Below are 22799 nucleotides of genomic sequence, written 5' to 3'. Positions count from 1 at the left end.
TGTCTGTCTGACTGCCAAGTGAAAGAGCAATTATTAGCTGAATGATCCCCAAATGAGTGCTGAACAGGAAACAGAGCTGATTAACTAAGGCAGAAAGCTCTCCAAACCACCGCCAGAGTTTTCTGCTCTGCCTGGCACCACTGGGAGCAGCCCTGACACATTCACGCCACCCTGGTGCAGAAAGCACTTCTGCTTAGCAGAAGGGAATAGAAGGGGGTCAGACAGTGGGAAGCTGATCCCTAATGCAGGCACAAAACGAGAGACACATTTGTAACAGTCTGGAAATCCACAGGTAGATCCACACACCCTGGGAACCATCACTTGGAGTTTTTAAATCCAGACTGAGCCAGCTCATGCCCCTTAGGAAAATGCCAGGTAGGGAAGTCTCATGTTCCAGACCACTGCAGTCCTCTCAGGCCTTCCAATCTGTTTCTATACAGCCCTCACAAAGCACTACGACAGTTTTTCCCCTTTTGAAAACTGTGCTTCTCATCTGCATCATATTACCTTCTGGTGAGAGAAAGCCTGAGGTCCCTGGGCAGTGACCACAACCAACCCTGGGAACTGGACGCAAAGGCTCAGCCACAGTCAAGAGTTTTGCCTTCCAGGCAGACAGTCAAGGACAATTTATCCCTTTATTACCATAAGCAAATGGTCATCTCTAGCAACAGAACCATCATGCCGAATACCATTTCCAATTTGTGAGCCTTCCCAACAAACGAATCAATTACCACTGCTAGCTGGGATCATTACACAGCCTTGTTCCCTTCTGCGTTGTTTGCTCAGCAATATTGCTCTATGTCTGCATTAACTAGCAGTGATTCGGAAAGAAACAACCATAATTCATATTCCAAAAGTCATCCTCCCATGTACCCATTCACTCACCATTCCTAATTAAGTTCATGAAAGATTAATTCCTTAATGATTATGATTTGTAACGTTAATTAATCAGCTGCTTTTCCATTAAGCATTCGGAAGTTTCCAGCATTACATCAATTCCTTAATTAGCCTGTGGCGAGTGTAAAAAGAAAAAGTGAGTAACCTGCTTCATTCTCTTTGTCCCTTAGGCAAATGATCTGCTGCTTGGTCTTCCAGTCCATCTCCTTTCCCACTCCATGCAGAATCCCTTTCCTCCACTGCTGCAAAGGTACCTGCTTTCCTCACTCATCTTTCTAAGAGGATAACATAACCAAGGAACAGGTTCAGTTGACTCACACCACTCTTTCCATTGCCACTTTCAGAGGTACCCCTAAGCCATGTTTCTCTAATGCCATCATTCCCAAAATAGAGAGGATCCACTGCCCCAAACCCCTCTAACACATTCAGAGGGAATGTCAGTAACCCTGAGCACCCCAAACACGGCAGGCCTGACACAAGGTTGAAGGCATTTTTAAAAGGACAGAGCATTGTAGCTGTGGAAGGGTGTACTCTAGGGGCCGTGGCTTCAGCTCAGCATTTCTCCACACACTTACTCAGAGAAAGAAGGCTTCGCACATGCTGGGTGTACCCAGGGATGCTGCTCCACGGGCCAGGTCACTCCTTGCCTCTTCTGCAGGCAGTATAGCCACAGTCCTCAGGGGTGACCTCAGCATTAGCCACCAGTTTGCTTCCAGAGTCTGGTAGACAAACCCAGTAATGTGCAAGGAGCTACTGGGAATCACAGTAAAACAGGGAGCATCTCCTACTGGACCAATGCAACAGGGTGAGGAGCTTTCACAGCAGGAAAAGCTCCATGCTAAATTAATCGCAAACACATGAGTAAGAAGGCCAAAATTCTTTGTTCCTTGCACATGGAGGTGCTGCCATCAACAATCATAGTTCTCTCCCAAGCTCCGTACTGATATTATCCTGTCATTAGCTACTGCACTACACTTGGTTCCTACAACAAATTAATCTCATAGCTCCAAGCCCTCCACCTGAAGCCCAAAGCCACATGTGCTAAGTAGATCTGCTGCAAAGGGTCCCCTCTGTCCGACAAGCTGAAAAGGAAACCCAACGGCCCAGACTCAGTTCTCCAAACGATTTAAATGCACGTTTAAGAAAAATGCTGTAAGATCAACTTCTACCTACTTTCCCCCTCCCATCTTCTCTGCAGGTTTTTATACTATGGTCATTATCATGGGGTTAGTGCCTGCAAGGAACAGGGTCTCTAAATGTAGGAAAACTGGGATCTGCAGGATCCCACAGTAATGGCAATGTGCCCACAGGGTACCAGTCCTCGGTGGCACACATATCAGAAGCACAACAAACGTGGAGGGAGCAGAGCTCCCTCATCTACACCACCCAGCCAGCATATATTGCAGAGGGAAAACACTATCAGTAGTCTTGCATTTGCCAAAATGCAGCTTAAGAAAGATTTCCTAACTAATTACTATCCCATAAATGCATCTGTGATCAGAAAGAGCAGTGAAAGCCAGAACTAAGGGGAAAAAACAATAGTGCAAACCACACAAATCCATCCTTTCTGCTGCGGACACATCCTTTCTGCTGTGGCTCGGTGAAGTGTAAACCAGTTGCGGCACACTGTAACCTCCATGCAGACACTTCTATTACAGCAGTAACTGCTTCTCTGTTTAAAGATTAGGTGTTCAGATTATTTCTAGTAAAGCTATCTTGGACTAAAGCAAATGTGCCTTAGGACAGCCATATCAGCCTGATGAGATTCTTGATTGCTAGAGAAGCTGACAGGTAGAAAGTTCTCCTGTCAACATCGTAAGCAACTGCCAGGAAGTCTCCGCATCAGCTGGTGGCAGGGGCACATGAGGATTTGAGACAGAGACCACAGCTGAGCCGTGTCCCGGGTCACCTCAGGTGACCTTTCAGTTTAGATGCTTTCTGCCACTCCATGTAAACCTTGCCTCTGTGTCTGGCTCCCATCAGGAAAAGCTGAACGGCTCTTGAAGCATTCCTCTTCTCCTCTTCTTGCTGTCATTACTGCTGGGTGACTCATGCCCAAGTATGCCCACAACCTGCTAAGCCATTGCTGCTGGAAAGCCCCGCCAAACACAACACTGCAGCTCAACCAAAATAAATACCACCTGTCTCCTTCCACCTCTCAAGAACCAGCACAGGCAAAATGTGAGTCTCCAGCCCTCCAAAACAGGGGTCAGAGTGAGACACAGTATGGAGCAGACAAATCCTCTGTGAATTAGCAGAGAAAAGGGGAAGGGACTCAGATAAGAATGGCCCTTGCTACCTGCTACCAGTCCTTGCTCACAGCTCCTGGATGCCTCTGGGATTGCCAGGCAGGGATCTGAAAGGCTGGGTGAGGTCTCACATGCCCCAAACATCCTCAGACCCTCAGGCCTGCACAGCCCTGCCACTTGTGTGGCCCTGACGATGTGTGTTGGTGCACCTAGCCCAGCAGAATGGGCTCTTTCACGCTGAATTATAGATGTTTCCAGCACGGCAAGGAAATGAAGCAGTTGTGCACTGCTGATGCTGTGGGGATGAACACATTACATTACAATGCAATATTATCCACTGACAGCATGCATGGTCCATTGAGCTCTTCACCCTGAAAAAACGCTCCGAACAAACCCAGCCATGCGAGCAGGCAGCACAGAGCACCTCCTGTGACAAGGCTGCCACCACATGGCACAAGGACAAGCCTGCAGGCTCCTTGAGCCGGAGCAGGAGCGGGGAAACCACCCTCACACCTCCAACCAGCCCTGGTCTCTTTAACCACCTATGGCCAAATCCTGATGTCTCAGCCAGGTCAATTAATTTGGTCAGGAACTGTCGCTCTTGCACCCTTCCTTCCCCTCCAAGTCATTAAAATGTCTTGCAAAGAAACCACCAGACTCGTGCACAGTAGGGATTCCTAAGACACCGTTGGGACCTGGCTGTTCTCACCAGGGAAGACTAAAAACAAGTGAACCAGTTCAAGAGTGCCCCAAAGGTCAGAAAGCTCTGGGCTCAGCGGAGCCTGAGAGCACTGACAGACAAAACTATACCAAGGTCTTGGAGTTCCTAAACTCGCATTGCTTGTGGACATGGAACTAATCCAAAAGCATGATATTTCCAATAATGGCTGGGGAGCCTTGGCCTCTCATGTGGAACAACAGAGCAGTTCAGGTAACTGAGATTCTGCCCTGCAATAACAGAATCATCTGCAAAAGACAGAAAATATTTTTTCATCCTCCCTTTCAGCCACCTCAAAATGTTCCCCAAAAATATGGGGGAGAGATGAGTTGAAAATCGAGAAGGAAAGATGAGACTTTTCCATCACCGGTTAAAATTGCCTTTATTGTTGGAAAAAGCATCATGTGGATAAAAAACATTTCAAACACTATTTTAAGAAAGCTTTCTCTAGATTGCAGGCCTACCAATACACACCCCAAATGCCAGATACTGCCCCAAATGTAGAAGCAAGAAGAGCAAGAGAAACCACAGCTTTGTGATGGAGGAGTACAGGCCAGGTCAGGCCGTAAAAGGGCGAGGAGGAAACAAAGCCAAGATTTACCTTCCTCCATCATCTCAAGCTCAGGCAGTGTTTTGAGGACTCCTGCCTTTTGTAGGTCCTCCATCCAGCAGTGCCACTTAGAAATGTTGCCTGCAACAAGCCCCAGGCTTTGTCACCTCCTCCTCCTCCTTTTGCTGTTCTCCTGCCTTGACTGATGGTAGGTTTCTAATGAAAATACAGACCCCACAGCTGTGGCTGGCAGTGGTGTAGGCAGTAAGAAGGACAGACATCCATCATGAAGTGGTACCTCTGGCACGGGTCTTCACAGGGAAGGCACAGCCTTCAGCAGCATTGAGCCTTCATGGGGATGGTGCCTGCCACCTTTGCAGCCCATTCATCTCCATCTCCAAGCCATCACTTAATTTTCTTGGTGAATAACGGTCTTTTTATCCTCTGTTTTACCAGACAATCCATCAGGCAGGAAGGCATTAAAGCCTGACTGGCCCTGACAGCAATATACTGGCCAACTCTAATATTCTTATCTGCAGTTCATCCTCACTCCTGGAGAGCATAAAGTACATTGGGTGGGTTTTCCCAGGATAAGAATACCTTCGTTTATGGGCTCAGAGAGAGCTGCAGCACACATACTGCCATGAAACACGCTCAGGGCACAGCACTGCATAAACAGGGCACAGGGAAAATGGATATGCTGACCATACTGCCTGTCCTCCCTTCCACCTGCCCTCCCTCTGCCATGGTGATAGCCACCAGTAACCCCTTCCCCCTGGCATGGGTCAGATACAGTGCCCTTATTCCCACGAACCCAGCACAAGCGCACTAGCTGCTGTGCAGAAGCTCTGCTGGGACAGAGATAAGGAACAGAGGCTCTGCTTGGATTAGGCATTTTTCAGGTGACCAGTCCATCCACATAGCCTGTTCTTGCAGGGTGAAGAGACAGAAGAAGGTGTGAGGATGTCTCTGAATGAGAGATGGACACTGCCATGGCTGAAACGACCCACTCTGTGAGGAATAGGTGGTTATTAAAGAAGATGCCTTTGGCTTTTCAAAATGTCTTCCCATATGAAAGTAAGACAAGCGTTGCTGGATCAGTTAATTTTCAAGTACTGTGCTGATTCAGTAGCAGCTTTGCTCCCACTCCCTTGGACAATCTCTGCCCTTTCACAGCTGAAAACTGTTTCTGCTGACCCACCAGCCTGGCTGCTGCTCTATAGCTGCAGTCATCTATGGGGTTTGGCCTTACCACCCAGAAAAAGGTGAGCAGCCTTCCCTTAACCCTGTCTCCTTTAACAGCTCCAGCCATTAGAAGAAGCTTTTACAGACTATCTTCAAAGTTTCTGCTCTTTGAGAAAACTTTTGGCATAAGAAATGCCACTGGTACCAGCCAGATGCCTCCAGAGCAGTTATGAGCCCAGGGCAAATCACTAAGACGCAGTGCATTTCCCCTCTAGCAGGATGTGTGGCCCTGCTCTGAAATGCATCATTTGAACTGGCACACAGATGCACAGCAGAAGTCAAAGCCAGCACCTGTAAATCTGTCCATGACAGATCAAGTAGATAGATGTGCTTGGTCAAGTTGAAAACAACAGCAGAATAAAACTTCTGGCGGAGAGAGAAAAGGAAAACTATGCTGATTTCTGCACATCAGGACACCCCTTCAGGAGCTTTCTGGAGGCTCCAGGGACTACTCGAGCCCCTTTTCAAGACTGAGTATCACCAATCCACACACATTTCTCTGCCAGGCAGAAGGCTGCTGCTTTGTGCTGTGATGGTGGCCGAGGGCATGAGCAGATCCCTCCAGGAGCATGTGGGTAACTCACAGCAGCCCCTTCCCCACCGTCCCACAGCACATGCAGCGGTGCCGTCCAGCAGCACTACCCACAGGTCGGCAACACTCCTTAGGGCCACAGTACACTGCAGCACTTGCAGTCGCCGTGAGATGCTCACCCCCTCTCCAGGGAGCACCCCCAACGTCACACACAGATGGGAGGGAGCCAGGGACACAAAGTGGGCAGCTGGCCAGCCGGTAAACTAATTTCCAAGGCAGGCAGGTGATAGATGGGGTTCATGTGGGAAGCAGGAGAGGATAAATTGCCCATCTGTGACTGACACAGCAGAGAATAGTGCAGGATGGAGCAAAATGAATGGGCATGGCGGGATCAAGGAAGGACAGACTGAGCAGCATGTACATAATTGAATCCCTGAGGCCTGGATCCTGTCTTCTGGGCTACGTGAGATTGCAAATGTAGGAGCGCAGCTGAAGCGAATGATTCATGGGCTGTGTGTGACAGATAGGGTCCCCAGAGCAATCTCTTATTGGTGTGGGGGTGGGAATGCCACTGACAGGATGGTGAGGGAATGTGATGAGACAAGGAGCTTCCTCCACATCTTTCTGTGAACCTTTGAACCCAGCCTTTACGAAAACAGCCTGGAGGAGTCTAGCAAAATTAGAGGTGATGGCATAGCTCGGTGTGCTGGACCTGGCCATGGAGGCAGCTTGTCAACTGGAACCAATCCCCCATGCACAACAAACCCAGATTTACACCAAAAGCTCATTAGTCTGCTCGGTGCTGCTCACTTCTTCCCTGCAGGAATCATTGTCAGGGAGACAAAAGCATTCGGGAAAATCAGATCTTTCCCAGCTGGCAGAAATGGCCAGTTAGCAAGTGCCAAACCATTTCTAGGGTATTTCCCAGTCTCACCAGAAGCAAGGGCCCTCCTGTGCGTTAGCAAAGAGGCTTTCAGCAGAGCCACCCCAGGCTGACGCACAGAAAAGCAGCTCAGAAGCATTTCTGATGGTGCTGTGCTTTGTTCCTTCAAGGGTGTTGCTTGCTTTTACCCCAGTAATTAGGTGGAAAGACACACTCCCATACTTAGGGCAACAGACTCACATGGATGGCACGCGCACAGCGGGGACGTGCCCAAGCGCAGACTGCCTGAAGCAGCGCTGGCAAGCCACCTGCACCATCCTGCTGCTTCAGTGGACATGAGCATCCTCCTCCACATGAAACTGCAGGTTGTGTGTGACCATAGCATCCCTCTCACCAGCGTCCCCTCTTCAAGAGAGGCTTGCAGTGATGGCCAAGAGAAAACCGGAGCAAATGCATAGCCAGACTGTGTCACCTTCCTGCCTGCAGGAACCTGTTCAAGTAGGAATTTTCATGCTATTAAGGCCACCTATGGTTTCTTGCTCTGCTCATCCATTTTTTTTCTTCAGTTTTTAAACTTCTAGCATTCACCACAACCTGTGGCAAAGAGGATATTCTGTGCCATGCTTCCGCATCCTCCAGTTTAAGGTAGCAGGCAATCCAGTGCCTTAGTCTCAATCCTCCTGGCATATGGACCTCTCCCTGTATCTGTTTTAAGCAGATGAGGTGATAGATTAGCTTTTCTTTGAGACTGTGAACTAATTTTATGCTGAGAACTGGTGTCTCCTAGCTTGTTCCCAACTTGCCCTGCCACCTCAGCCAGGCTGCTTTCGTGCTTTAGCAAAGTAGCCTGACTCCCTGTTTGCAAAGAGACTTCATTTCACTAAATGGTGCAAAACAGCTCTCCACTTGTCCCATCTTTATGAAATAATGTGGGTTTTTGTTAGGCTCAGTGGCCTTACTCTTTGAGGCACTGGGAGAGGCCAAAAGTAGATGTTAATCTGCTAATTCAAATGCTTTCCATGAATCAGAGAATAACAGAGAATGCTGCTAAGGTTTATAACCCAGATCCCCACCTAATTTTTTTCAGATGGTAGAAGACTAAGGAACATACTGAAGCCCTTTCTACTGCAATGCAGGCACTTCTGCACTCTCAGAAATTGCCTGCGTTTCATGGATATGTTCCTGAGGACCTGGCAAATAACAACCTGTTGATCCTCCACCTTTGGCACACCCATCCTGGCACAGGTCTGCCAGCCGATCCCACTTTCCCAACAAAGGTGATACCATTTCAATAACAGGAATAAATGGCACTACCACGTACGTTTTTGATACCTGTGTTAAGATGTATATCCAGAGTTTTGTTGGTATGGAAATGTTGCAAAATGATACTGGTAAAATTTCCTAGCACAGGCATGAGTTTTGGGCTGTCTCTCACTGGAAGTCTCCATCCTTCCAGTGCCTGATGCCCACTGATTTCAGGAGGATAGGCGATGTATGTAAACACAGTATGAATCAGCAGATGAAAGCTCTGAATGGATTTCAGGGACAGGGACAGAAAGTCATGGCAATGATAGCTGAAAGGGACTTCTGAGGTCCCTCACCCTCCCTCCCACCCAGAATAGGACTATTGCCAACCATAGTTCAGTGAAGCTCTAACCTTGTCTCGCTGAGTCTTGAAAATCCCCAAGGATGAACATGTCGGAGTCTGCAAGTCTTCAATACCTTTCCGAGGAACACCAAGAGTGGGGCAAGTTCAGTTTTTCACAGGGGGGCTCCATTATTTAAAAAGGAACATCAGACAATGGCATTTATCATTCTTTGTCTAAAAGCTATTCTTGATGTTGAATCTGTTCCACATTCAACCAAATTCTTTTTGCTGCAGTTTGTTCTATCTACCTTAGTCACTGGCTATTTCATTTAAAACCTACTCACTACTGATTATATATAAAAACTACTCCTGTTTTGCCTAGGCTAGTTTGGGGAGATAGGGAACAAACTTTCTCATCCTAGAATAAGCTGGGGCCACCCACACCATGACCTTGTGCCAAAGGTTGCCACTTCAGTTCAGTGTGGCTGGGATACTTGGGGATTTTTAGCAGTAGGTCTTTGCTCACCTAGCTGATTTACACAGATTCAAGAGAGGAAACATTCCCACAGGCAGACCCAAGTAGCAGGGCAGTCCTGAGTGGCTGAGGATAAACTGGATAGTTGGAGCCACAAAAGCACCTCAGTTTCCTGTCGCCATCACTAGGGTGGTCATGACCAATGGCCAACCTTTGCAGCAGGTACATCTCAGAAGCACCTGGCTAGCACTCACTGGAGCAGCAGCAAGACCAAGGAGTGCCAGAAGGGTTTCAACCCCAAAGGTTTTGCTCAGCAGCTTGTTTTGCTTTGTTTCTTCCAAGATGCAGCTAGACTATAGGCCAGCCCTGCTGGAAACAGTAGTAAGTACTCAGTCACTCCTTCCTGTACCATCACTTTCTTCTTATGTGAACCCGAGGCTCTGAGCTATGCCCTGTGTTCTCCAGGCCAAACATAGGCTGTCACATATAACACTTCTTTACTGCAAGACAAGGATACAGACATGCACTTCTGGTGTGAAACCTGCCCTGAGTCAATTCTGCTGCTCTTAACATCTTCTAATCACAAGATCTGTGTTGGGTCACAACCTTACTCCTACCTAACTGCTGGGCAGCAAAAGAATATTAAGTACATATCATCTTACCAAAGGAACTTCTTTTCTTTCAGGGAGTCATATACATTTACTTAGAAAAGTGACTGAAGTTCAGATAAATTCTAGCTTCCAAGCACAGAGGATTATTCCACTAAGCATAAGGCAGAAACAGACCTTCTCCGCTGAGATGTAACTTCTAATTATGTATTGCTTCCTGCAGCCTGTATGCTAGGATCATTACAATCTTCCATGTTTTTTCATCAGTTACCTGATGTTAACAAGAAGATAACTTCTAGGAGATATGCAAATCATTCTGCAATTTTCTTTTCCAGTGACTCAGCATTCATATCAGAAATGTGTTAACAGGATACGAAGACTATTAAGAAGCCCCCTGAGTAATTATCATCTTCCTTGCCTCCAGTTCTTAATAATTTATGGAAGAAAATGGGTATTTTCTAATAGATATTCCATCTTGCCAGAAGAATAATTGTGTAAGTTATATTTTCTTCTTTTTGAAATCAGATATCTTTCATTTTCCCTTCTCTAAAGACTAGTATCTGACATTTTATTCAAATAAGGCAAAGTTAAATACTCTCAGTGGAAAGACTGAGCAAGTGAATGGAAACGCTTTCAGCACTGAGGAGGCTGGACTGGCACCAAGTTAAAATATGAGTGTCGCGTTGAGAGTTAATAAAGCACATGCAGATTACTTTTCCATTTTTTGTCTGCAACATAAAGGGGAAAGATCTGGGACAGAACACGTGGCTTTGAATGAGTCTATGATATTGTCACAGAAAGCCAACTGAATACATTAAATCAAAATGGTCCTATTCACCCCATTTATCTGGGATCAAGTGCAACAAATTGAAGAGCACATAATTAACTCCTTGGAAAACCCATCAGTATGGAGAATGTTTTTCTGGGGGTAGCTATCCTCCTAGGTGACATGATGACAGTACACATCCATCTTGTGCTTTCTGTGCTGATGTTGTTCAGGTGGATGCTTGTCCGGTCTACCAACAGCTGGGGCACTGAGCTCTTAGTTGGTTTGTTGTGTTTGGGTTTTTTCCTGTGCAAACACAGCTCTGTGCAAGAGCTTTGCACCGCACTGTTTAGTGACATGAACTTAAGAAATTATCAACTTCAGAGATAACTCCTACCCTTGTTTTTGCTTTCTTCACGTTCCCCTTGATTTTGTTTTCTTCACCTTCACTTGGCACCTTTTCCCTTGAAAAATCAAACTTTCAAGCATCAAGGAAACCCACCCCAGCCTAACTTTCCAGTATTTAACACCCTGACGCTCCTTCTCCCAAGCAAATCTCTCTGGGACCTAAATGTCCCCCAAGGATGGCAAATCCAGCAACCACCCCGCCAATAACAAGGTAACAGAAAGATGCCCTGTTCTCAAATTGCTTAGCAGGCAAAGCTGGGGCAAAAACTCGGACAAAGCTAAGGCGGAAGATCCAGCAGAGAGAAATACCCCTGTACATGCTCCACCAGCCATGAAACATTCTGATTGGCGTCTTTCTTAAAATATCCATGCCAGAGGCTTTTGCATGAAACATCCATTGTGGTGGGTATTCGCTTCAAAGGTGTTCTCTGAATGGAAATCTAACACTGCAATCAGATTTCAGAGGTTACCTGGAGGAATAAGAACACATTCAGCAGATAATAAAATAACATCACCATGATGCCATGTGGTCAGGGCACACTGTCAGAAACACACAGGAGATGAAAAGCCATGTTTGGAAGGACCCGGAGGCTGAACCAGCGACAAGAAGGATATGTGTGATGCCTGCATATGTACCTATACGGAACATGTCAAAACACTTGATGGGTCTAAACCCCCACTCATGTACACAAGCACAGGCCATTTCGCGAGAAGCGAAATCCCTAGATTTTAGGAAACTGCATAAAAACAATTCCAGAGCCAGACTGTGCAAAGCTAACCCCTAGGCTTTGCAAAGCTCACCGCTGTTATCAGCAACCAACAGATGAGACACTCTTAGGAGAGCTGCACTGCCCAGACACCCGGTCATCCTGGCAGGACAGCATGCCAAGCCTCTCCAGTCCCTGCTGGCCTGGATTCCCACGACTTCAGAGGCAGGATGGTTGGCTTTATTGCTGAGGCTGTATTAATTTTCCCTTCCTCTTGGCAGGAACGCATTCACAGCTCAGCACAAGCCACCTCATGTCACTTTATGATGAGACAGGGGCTGTGACCTGAAGAGCCACATGGCACTGCACGAGTATTTCCAACTTCCCCGTGTTGCCCAAGATACTGCGTGATCAAAGCGCAACTCTAATGGGGTGATGTCAAGCAGGGAAGGCCAGGGAATGCTGAAACTACAGCCAGGCACCCACCATTAACTCTGCTGCACAGCCCTGGCAATATTTTTCATCCCTTCAGCATGGTCCTGGTAAGGTTTCTGCGCTGCTCTGTGCATTGCATGAGCAGAGCTGGATTAGGTGCAGACTGCTGGATATTCTGGGGGTTCCCCGTGGAAACCGCAGGGATAAGCGACCCCATGGGGACGTACCTTTCGAACAATTAGTTACTTAATTGGCATCCTAACATTCCCTTCACTATATATAAGGAAAATATTCACTCTCACGTCCCAATTAACCGATACATTATTGGCTTTGGGTTGTTCACACTCTGTGAAACTGCAGCTTTAGCTCCTCAACTGTCAATGCCTTGCAGCAGTTTTTGTGATGCTACCTGCTGATTCGAAGATCCCATCCCTTCTATCACTGTAAACGGCCTAGACCGGATTCGGTCAGCTGGGAGTGCCAATACTCGCCTTTGTAACCCTTGCGGAGCGGCACCTGGGCGGGGGGTCGCCCGCCACGCTCCCGCAGTGCCACACCGCCGTTAAATACCACCGGCAGGGCAGGCGCAGCCGGGCTCGCCAAGGGCGGCATTCGGGCGCCTGAGCCCCGCATCCCCCAGCACCCAAGGGAGGGCCCGATCCCTCCTCCGCCCCCTGAGGTGCCTCTGGGGGTGCCGCCCCCCCCCAAGCCCACGGGGGAGGCGACAGCACCTCCCTCCCGCCTCTCGGCCCCCCTCGTGGCACCCAACTGCCCTCCCCCCCCCCCCGCGCCCGCGCCGCCCCCCGCGTTCCACCGCGGCCGTTGCGCCCCGCGCCGCCCCCCGCGTTCCGCCGCGGCCGTTGCGCCCCGCGCCGCCCCGCCCGCCGCCGTTAATCCGTTGGAGATGGCGGTGCCGGTGGCGTTGATGGTGCTGCTGCCCGCACTCCTCGCCGGTACCGGGCGCACGGCGCCGGGGCGGGGGAGGGATGGGGGGGGGCAACGAGCCGGTCCCGGGGAAGGGGGAACCGGGCCGGTGCCGTGCTCCGCCCGGTCCCATCCCCGAGGAAGGGGAAACCTGAACCGGTACCGGACACCGGGGGGGCGGCTGCGGACTCTAAGCCAGTAGCGGGCATCAACCATCCGGGGGCAGGAGGGAGAACGGTACCGGCTGGTCGAGGGGTGCCGGTACCGGACACGGGCTGGTCGGTGATGGGTCCGGTACCGGACGCCGGCCGGTCCCAGGGGTGGTCGGGGTAAATCCGGGCAGATCCAGACACCGTTAACGCCGGTTGCTCTCCACAGGGCTCCTCTCGTGTCCTGGAGCCGTTGCCAGCATCCCGGTGAGTGCGGCTTCCCCCTTGTCCCTGGGAAGGACATCCCACCTGCCCTCCACGTAGCCAACCAGGTCTCCCGGTGCCAGGCAGCCCCTTCCCCAGAGCCCTGGGCCTGGGTCCAGAGCCCCAGAGCTGGAGAGCCCCAGGAGGTGCCCCACAGGGTCTCTCCCCACAGCTGAGGGCTCCCAGGAGCCAAGGTCAGCAGCACGTACTCTCTGGTTGATCCCCACCTCTTACCAGCTCGATCTGCATTTGTCCTTCGTGGGGACTTGCCACCCGTGTGTCCCACTGACGTTAAGACATCAGAAGGAGCTGCGTTTTGTAGTGCACCTGTGTCCTGACACCGCAGCCCAAGCCGTGCCAGGCAGTAGAAGCCAAGCCTCGAGCGACAAATGCCCACAGGAGCGTGAAATATAATGTGGCACTTCACAGCGCTGTGCCAGCTCCTGCTGAGCACTCTTTCCTGTGTGTGAGCGTGCCAGTATTCTGCAGAACCTCTCAGAAGCTGACTAGAGACCTGCTTCAAATGATGGGTCTCAGACTTTTTATGTACCTGTCTTCCCTAGCCGGCCTGCCACAAGTATGGTGTGCCTGGATGTCCGAGGAACTACAATCCGGTTTGTGGGACCGACGGAGAGACCTACTCAAACGAGTGCGTGCTCTGCCTTTCGAACAGGTAGTCACTTAATTGACATCCAAACCTTCCCTCCCCTATATGCCAGCAAATTATTCACCCTCACATCCCAATTAACCGATACATTATTGGCTTTAGATCATTCACGCTCTGTTAAACTGCAGCTTTAGCAGTGTCTCCTCAACTATCAATCCCTTGCAACAGTTTTTATCATGCTACCTGTTGACTCGAAGATCCCATCCCTTCTATCACTGTAAATGGCCTAGACCAGATTCAGTCAGCTGTGAGTGCCAATACTCGCCTTTGTAATCCTTACAGAGCAGCACCTCGGAGGGGGGTTGCCTGCCACATTCATACAGTGCCACACTGCCACTGAATATGCTGGCAGACTCTTCCACACTCTCCATCAGAAAACATGCACAATCCCACCCAAAATGCAGCTTTTACTACAAAATGTTTACATTCAAGATCCAACCTCCTGTACTTCGTTTCACAGAGAAGAGCAAGAATGCTACATGTTAGGAGAAAACACTATTTTGCCATTCAGATTGTCTAAAACTCAAGAAAAAGTTTTCCTGATATTTGAGAGAGAGTATTTTGTTCTTTAATAATTTAATCACTTTTTAACACAAATTGAAAACACAGAAAATCAGTATTTGATGAGCATTGTTACCTCCAATTACAATTGACTGGAAACCTCTGTAGAGCATCCTCTCAGTACAACCTGAGAGGAACTGCTTGTCAATTGGATTTGATGGTGAAAGGAATTTATATAAATGAAATAACAGAGTTTCTGTTTCCAGTAGATGGAAGAAGAGGGAGTAGCACAACAGCAGTGATGGGCATTTACAAAATTACAAGTAGATTTCAAGAAAGGGAATGCTGAAGGTGTTTCTGACTTTGGGGTGGAGAAAGATTAATTGTGACCAGATAATTTACGAAACTCAAATGACCAAGATAGAGGGAATGTAGGCCAAAATAAAGGAAGTGTCAAAGGTGTCAAAGGACACTTAAGAAAATAATATTTTAAAGAAAAGTGCCAAACTCTGTCAAAGTATGTTTAAAAGTATGCAGATCTGCAGAATTTGTTAATGTTTTCACCAGAGTACATCACAAACTACCCAAGCAAGTGACAAATTGCAAAGAGAATTGGTAAACCTACAGTCTGATAAAAAAAAACCACCAGGGAATCAAAGGGCACACACAGTACAATCTGTGAAAAGGGGAGAAGAGAGGTGCTGGCAAGTTGCATATTAAGAGCCTATCCATCTTTGCTGCCTAGAATGTTGTTGGAGTAAGGTATGAAGCAATTGACTTGTAGACAGCTAGAGATAAAAAAATAGAGTAAGAAAAGCTGATACAGATTTGTCAGAAATAATCCCATCAAATCAATGAGATTTAGTTGTTTGGCAAGATAACTGGTCTAGCAGAGTAGGAAGAAACAGAAGTATTGCTCCATGACATTAATAAGGCATTTGACATAGCTCCTCTTGACAGTCATGTAAGCAGACAAATAGTTGTTTGGCTGAAATTGTGAAAGCATGAAGCCACAGCAGTTTGTAATGCTGTGGTTTAAAAGCAGTAATCAGTATTTCACAGTCAAATTGGAAAGAGCTATTAAGTGAGATTTCCTTTAGGTGTAGTATATAATTCAGTATTTTTGTAATAAATTGGATATTGAAAACAAAACAATAAAGTTTTGCAAAATGACCCGAGATACAATGATCTCTGCAGGACAGTATCAAAATTCCCAGGGATCTGGAGAAATGGACTGAAAGCAGTACAATAAAAGTCAAAGAGAAGTGCTAAGTCTTACACATAGAGAGTGCAAGTCCATGTCGTGGAGATAAAGGCAGGAGAGTGTCTCACGACCTAAACAGTGTGTTTGATCCTTTCTCAGAGCAGAATGATGGGCTTTGAGATCCAGCCTTACATTTCTATGTTGTTTCATTTTTTAGGCATGATCCCTCAGTGCCAGGTGGGTGCATGGCAGACTCCTGAATACAGCATTGCATGTAGCACAAAGGGTTCTCCAAGCAAACCTGCTGTTTGTTTCCACTCAGTTCCTTAAGTAGTTCATGATAGGGCTTACGTCTTGTTAGTATGAGATGTAATGTACATGTTTTGTGTAAATCATGGGATTTAATCCAGTTACATACACAAGACAGACCATCTTTTTTTGCTGGCATCTTACATGCTCAGAAACATACATTTTGGTCTAAAGGGGTACAGGGTGATCAGATACTATCCTGATTTTTTTCTTTAATATTTCAGTAGTTGGCATACTCAGTGGTTTTCTAGGTCAGTCTGGACTTGTTCTAAAGTGTTTGACTTGGCATGAACGCAAAAAGGATAAAACACTTTGTCTTATTGGAAGAATTTCAGCTTTGTAAAATATAGTCATAAGCAATGGTCACTTAACTTCAAGGACTCTAAGGTACAGTCCACACTCCTTAGGAGCGGAGAGCAAAGAGATCTTTCTGCCCTTCTTAACAAGCTGCATGACCAGTTGTTGCTGAGATAAACAGTGTAATGTGGTGAGATGAAAACAGCTATATGGGCATACCCCATAGTGAATTACAATACAGTCAGGTCTAAGTTAACATAGATGATTCTCAGCAGCCAACTTGCAGGTCACTTCCAGCCCGTGTTTAAGTCCATTAAACGACTTTTTAAAGGCAGTTGTACCTCCCTGACGGCCAAAGTAGTACCGTCCATGGGCACTTTTAGCCATGCAAGACTGTGTGGGCACCTGGAGAGCCTCATGTGCATGAAGAGTACTGCAGGAGAGGTTGCTATGGCTGATCCACGATAACATGAGACACCTGGAGCAAAGGTGCATCACAAACCCTGCCCGTCCTGGTTCTGCAGTGCAGCTCATTAACTGTAAAACCAAAGGCGGTCTTCCTCCCTGCTATTTTTTTTTGTTTGTTTTTAACGCTTGGATCTACTCCATTCTTGTGTGGATGCTCAAATGCAAATCCCACGTCTCTTTCACTCTTAGCGTCCAGTAGCAGTGACAACAGCTGATCTTAACTGAAACCTAGTCTGGCAGCACCACAAGCTCTTTGGAAACAGATGCAGCAGCTTGAGCTGCCTCTGAAGAGTTTAGCGTAAGGACTGTCCTTCAGCCAGAACTTTTCTTTAAATCTTTACATCTGTTTTACATCCCCTGGGCTTGATTTTTCCTTTGCTATTCCTAATCCACTCCACTACCTTCTGGCTAAGAGATCCCTGTTAGAACTATTAGTACAGATTGTCCCTGCATTTGGGTAATTATAAGCCTCCAGAATTTCATGAGGAGGAAAGCAGCTTGATTCTATTAAGATAGGGAAGCAAACAGAAGATCTAGGGCAGTCTGGATTCTGTCACTTTCTTTTCGTATCTGCACTTGCTTGGTAAACTGAGATTTGTAAATGGAGTGCCCCAAAGTGCCATGTATGGGACTCCCACCAAAAAATCTAATGTTCCCAAACTAAGGGACACTTGGCTAAAATTTCCTTAAAGAAGATTCCAGTGTTCAGAGAACCACACATTCAAATTTTAGTAAAGCCTGGGATGTAGAAATACAGCAGGATGCACACTGAGATTCCATGTGAAAGGGGGGAAATTTTGTAAGCACCAGAACTTTTTCCCACTTCAGGGACCGTGAAGTTTGACTTGTGTTAGTGCATTGTAATGGACACATTAGTCCTCATGAGATTTATCATGTGGTTTGATACTTCTCAGATTTGCAGATGGCTTTATCAGATTTTTATAAGTAACAAAGCCTGAAGTGAGGCTATCTCTGGTAAGTTACTCACTCTATGTGTGTGATTCATAAATCTTTGCATCACAGTTACTTTGCTGTAACGTTTGCCATAAGTGATGCTATGAAATACATTGCTGCTTTTAATTGAATACATAGAAAGACATGGGAAAGTCTGCTTTGCAAAATGTCTCTGTTAAATTCAAGTGTAGTGCTTCTTCTAAGATATTTTTTTTCTGCTTGCAGTGAGAATAAGAAGGATGTCCAAATTTTCAAGATGGACAGATGCTGATGTGGCAGACGGGCATTTTTCAAGAAAATGAGAGGTCCAAATGGAAGCAATGTCTGAAGTGTACCTTTTATGTAGCCTGTCAATAAATAAGCTTGCCTGTTTAAACAAAGTACCGTTACTGTATTAGAAACAGTGTTCATAAACATAGCCATAGTACACTAATGAAACAGGATAGAATCATAGAATCACAGAATGTTTTGGGTTGGAAGGGACCTTAAATATCATCTAGTTCCACCCCCCCTGCCATGGGTAGGGACGTCTCCCACTAGACCAGGTTGCTCAAAGCCCCATCCAACCTGGCCTTGAACACTTCCAGGGAGGGGGCATCCACAACTTCTCTGGGCAACCTGCTCCAGTGCCTCAACCTCCCTCATCATAGGATAAGAAAGATCATAAGGTAAGAAACATGACCTGGACTTCTTTATGTTTGTTCCCTACTGTTCTGCTCAACACCTCTGTTTTCTGCATGTTGCTTAAAATGAATTGTATTTGGGTTGTCCTGCGATGCGTTGGTAATACGCGGGTGGCTTCTACCTTTGATCCAAGCCAAGAGGAGCCAGCTCTAGCCCTGGCCCCAGACAATGGCTTTGTCAGGCTTTGCTGGGCAGCAGCAGTGCAGGCAGAGGTGTATGGCACACTTAATGCCTGATGGACATTCACAGGTCAGTGACTTTGGCTTTGAAAAACAATAATGCTTTTGTCTCATAGTTCCTTTAAATAGTCAAAACTATCCTTATCTTCCAGTACATGCCTGCTTTCATTTCCTTTATGCGAAGACTAATCATTGATGGAAGGATGTCATGTGTGGCACAACTGGAGGGCTGGAAGCTTAGGATAAAGTAGTCATGTGGAGACATGAATATGTGGGTGGAAAAGAAAAATGACCAGTGCCTCCCAACAAGGTATCAATTGTAGATGCAAAATCAGTTAATCTGTTGGTGGCAAATCCCTTTGAGAAAGTTCCTGTGTGCTCCCAGCTGTTCTTTCCACATCCAAATCTGGAAATTTTAACTTTTTCAAATCGTACCAAATGGCAAAGCAGTTGTGTGCTATGCTATGAGTTAAGAAGTGGCTGGAAACCATAAGCTGTTTCTTTTTGTATTTCTATTTTGATAACTAATTGTGCTTACAAGGGAACTTTAACAACTATAGTCTTGTTGGTTGTGGAAATGTTCCTTTAGTATTTGACAGAAGTGCGCATAGCATTGCATTTTTTTTGCAAAACTCAGAAAAAAATATCTGTTTTTGTAAACACCGCTAAATGAAGCAAATCCAAATAAAAATAGTGTGTAGGCTGACAATCACACTAGAGCACTGCTCCCAGCATATAAATGCTTAAGGTACAACCTTAGAGCTGACTTTGAATCTTCCTTTTTTTCTGCATATTTGAAAAGTGGTGAATTCAGCACTGCATGTAGTTACTCACCAAATCTGCCCCCAACATCTATACTTCATTTTCTGTACATTAAAATGGCAATTCTGAGAGGTAAATTTTGACAGCAACATTTGTGAAGAAGTGCAGATGTATGTCACAGATCCTACTTCCTTCTAATCTTACCCAAGAAGAGATACCTCTCATTCAACAGAGATCTATAGAGAAGGTGGATGGAATGGTTTGTGTGCTTGGGAATGTCTAGAACACGTTAGAGTCTTTGGAGGTGAACACCACTTCACAGAAACTTCTGCACTGGTGTCTATGAAGACCAAGGGAGAAGGATTACTATGTAGGAGCAAAAGTTTCCTTATCATGGTGAGAAATAATCTTGATGAGCATTTCATACATGTTTAAGCAGTGTTTCAACACTTCTTATAGTGTATTTTATTATGAAGTTATATCCTTGCCTTGTGCAGTGCCATCTTCTTGATGTGCTTTGCAATAATGAAAACTAAAATGCAGAAAAATAAAGGACTCTCAGTGTTGCCAACGGGATCCTTCTAGAGCTGAGTGTAGAGCATGACTTGTGTGCTTTCCCAATTTAAAAAAAAAAAACCCTAACCCAGTGTTGTACTCCATTTTGGCGTTTATGAATCTTTATGGATCAAGAAGTTGATGTCTCAGAAGTTCTGTATGGTGGACTTAATATTTGTTTTAAATCAGAATTTTGTTGTGCATGTAGGACAAAGCTAGAAAGGCCTAATCATATCATATCTTCATTCTCACTCAAAAAACATCCTTTCTCAAACTCAGAAGAAACCCAGTAATGTACTCCAGTTGGTTGTTCATGAAGATTTATAGCTTGAGAAGATGGTGAATTTCGGTATGATAGGCTTAATTTTTGTTTTAAGTTAAAAAGTTGTACATTACTTTTAGGACAATGCTGGTCTTATTCACATGAAGAGTAGGACTCACACTTCTAGGGTGGGATTCTAAGACTTCCAATGAAGCCCTAGGATAAGGCTTACTTGTACAAAGAGTTGTCCCTCTTATAATTTAATCCAAGTGCCTTCAGTGGTGCTGTTAGAGGTCCATTTTACATACAAGTGAGGGAGGAAGTTGTCTAGACGACAGAGTGCTAAATCAGCAAAATTAAGTGCAAAGAAGGAAAGACAACCAGTGGGTCTTGCATCAGTGGCTACAGTGGGTCAACACTGGTGACTTCCACATGCTCTGATTGTCCAAAATTTGGACAACAATCTAGTTGTTCCCAAAACTGTCACCCAGCTGCCTCTTTGGCTGTAGGAATGGTTTCACTGCTGGCAACTCGTCTCTGCTGCTCAGGGAAGTCACCCAGCAAGGAGGTTTTTGAAGCCAGACTGTGTTCCCATCCTTCCTATTTCTGGAGTCATTAGATTCAAGAAGTGTGTTACTTGGAGGGAAAGGTGATCAGGCAGGCTCAGAGCGTGATTAAGTACCCAGGCGCTGAGTCCATAGCCACATTGCACTGGGTTTAGCAACCCCCTCAGTCTTGCTACCCACAGCTCCTTGGAGCGGGTGGCATGAACTTTTCCACTACACCAAGGCAGAAGTATTTCTTTTCAGATTATTTTTCTTTTAAACTTTTTACGTCACTCTTCTTATTGTGATAAATGAACAGAATCATTGCAAGCAGGAGTTGCCCAGAATCTGCTTATTCTTGTAAACTTCTTTTAATTTTACTTTTATTTTTATGTATCGTACAGTTACTCACCCTTCAAGGAAACAGGTTTTCGGATGGAACTGTTCTGAAAGTATGTTGCAACTGCTGTAGCTATACTGCCCAACTCTCCTTTTGCTCTCTCCTGTTGCATTTTAAATTGTGCTTTACGCTTCTTGCTGTTCTTCAAACTGTTTAAACATACATATGCAGCTGAACCAAAGAGATGCATTTCCCTTTAACAGAGAGACTGGTGTATAGGATTGAGTCATGCCATGCCTGGCTCTGACAGGGACTGACAAAATCCCAGTCTCCTTGAAATTAAAAATTTACTAGTGCAGGATTACTTACCAGTGTTTGGTGACAACCATGTTTGATTTATCAGGTGCATTAATATCCATATGCCATTTTGATTGCTCAAAGCATTGACTGGCGTCTACTCATGACATTTATGAACTAGCTAAAATCAGTAACATAGAAGTATGTTACTGTAACCTTTAGACATCAACAAACCTTATGCCAAGCATTCTCGTTAGCTTATTACATCTGCATAAGACTAACAAGGGATTATACTAGCTGCATGGCATGATTGTGAAACAAGATATGAAAGGATCTCTTCTGTATCTGAGCTCAGATGGCTGGATAATATTTTGTTTGATTAAGATTTTATGGTATTTTCTAGCTTCCCAGAATCAGCATAGTCTTCATCTGACTGGGAGGAGAATGTGCAGCCACCTATCTAGGTCAAACGAAGGTCAGAAGATGTCTTACTGTTTTTTTCTAGTGAAGAGTAGATATGAATGGTTTTGTTCCTGGTTGAGCTACAAGAAAAGCTTTTTAATTTATTAAATTCCTGACTCTCCCTCCTGTGAAAATATTTTTTAAAATTGTCCAGGAAACATACATAAAAAAAATGTTCCCGGGACTCCATGCACAGGGGCCCAGCAGGCACTGTGGATGTGTTTTCTGGGACAGACGGCCTCCAGCTCCCAGCTTAGTTGTGGGTAGTTTGGAAGTGCTCAGCTCCTTTGCTTCGGGTGCTCTTTTGAGGGTTTGCAGGTTATCTCAACCAGAGAATGAGGAGGAAAGCATCTCTGCTTGAATTGCTGGCAGAGTCTTTCAGGACTGGGGATCCTGAAGTTCTCTTGGGTGTGATAGAAATGTATCAAACCCACCATGCTTCCACTGAAACATTTAAGGCTCAAAAAATATTGCTAGCTGTTGAACACCCTTGTCTATTGGAGAACATCTTTCCAAAGGTGCTGGCCATTAACAGTCACCCAGGAGAGACTTCTTCGGTACCAGTGCAGTGTTAGCCCGCTCTTGTACCTAGCCGCTCTGTTTGTCCTGGGTGGCACAGAAACATGAGCAAGAGCAGAAGGGAGAGGTCTGACCGGAGAGCCATGGTCTGAAACCGGCGGGAGACAAGGCAGAACGAAGGCCCTGAACTTGCGGATTTCCCTCTTGCTCCCTAGGCGGCAGCATTTGTTTTCTTTTGACTCTTATTTTATTTTTGTGTTCTCAGTAGGGGTGTAGGAAAGACTTTTTATTAATAATTATCGTTTGTATGCATAAACGTTCTGTTAGGAGCTGCTTATTTTCATCTTTATTGTTAGTATCATTGATTACACAATCAATAGCTCATTTACTTGTCAA

The 22799-nt window shown here is 45.9% G+C and overlaps 1 protein-coding gene across 1 annotated transcript; it reads left to right on the top strand.

The window, feature by feature from the left end:
* Positions 1-12953: 12953 nt before the first annotated feature.
* SPINK2 (serine peptidase inhibitor Kazal type 2) lies at positions 12954-18139 on the top strand. Its single transcript, XM_075420124.1, has 4 exons — positions 12954-13014; positions 13364-13401; positions 13962-14071; positions 18024-18139. Exons 1-4 carry the CDS (start codon positions 12966-12968, stop codon positions 18067-18069), a joined length of 243 nt encoding a protein of 80 aa, XP_075276239.1. The 5' UTR covers positions 12954-12965; the 3' UTR covers positions 18070-18139.
* Positions 18140-22799: the final 4660 nt, after the last annotated feature.

The sequence above is a fragment of the Opisthocomus hoazin genome, chromosome 5 (genome assembly GCF_030867145.1).
Source record: "Opisthocomus hoazin isolate bOpiHoa1 chromosome 5, bOpiHoa1.hap1, whole genome shotgun sequence".
In the NCBI taxonomy this organism is placed as follows: Eukaryota; Metazoa; Chordata; class Aves; order Opisthocomiformes; family Opisthocomidae; genus Opisthocomus; species Opisthocomus hoazin.
This window is presented reverse-complemented; position numbering and strand designations above follow the sequence as displayed.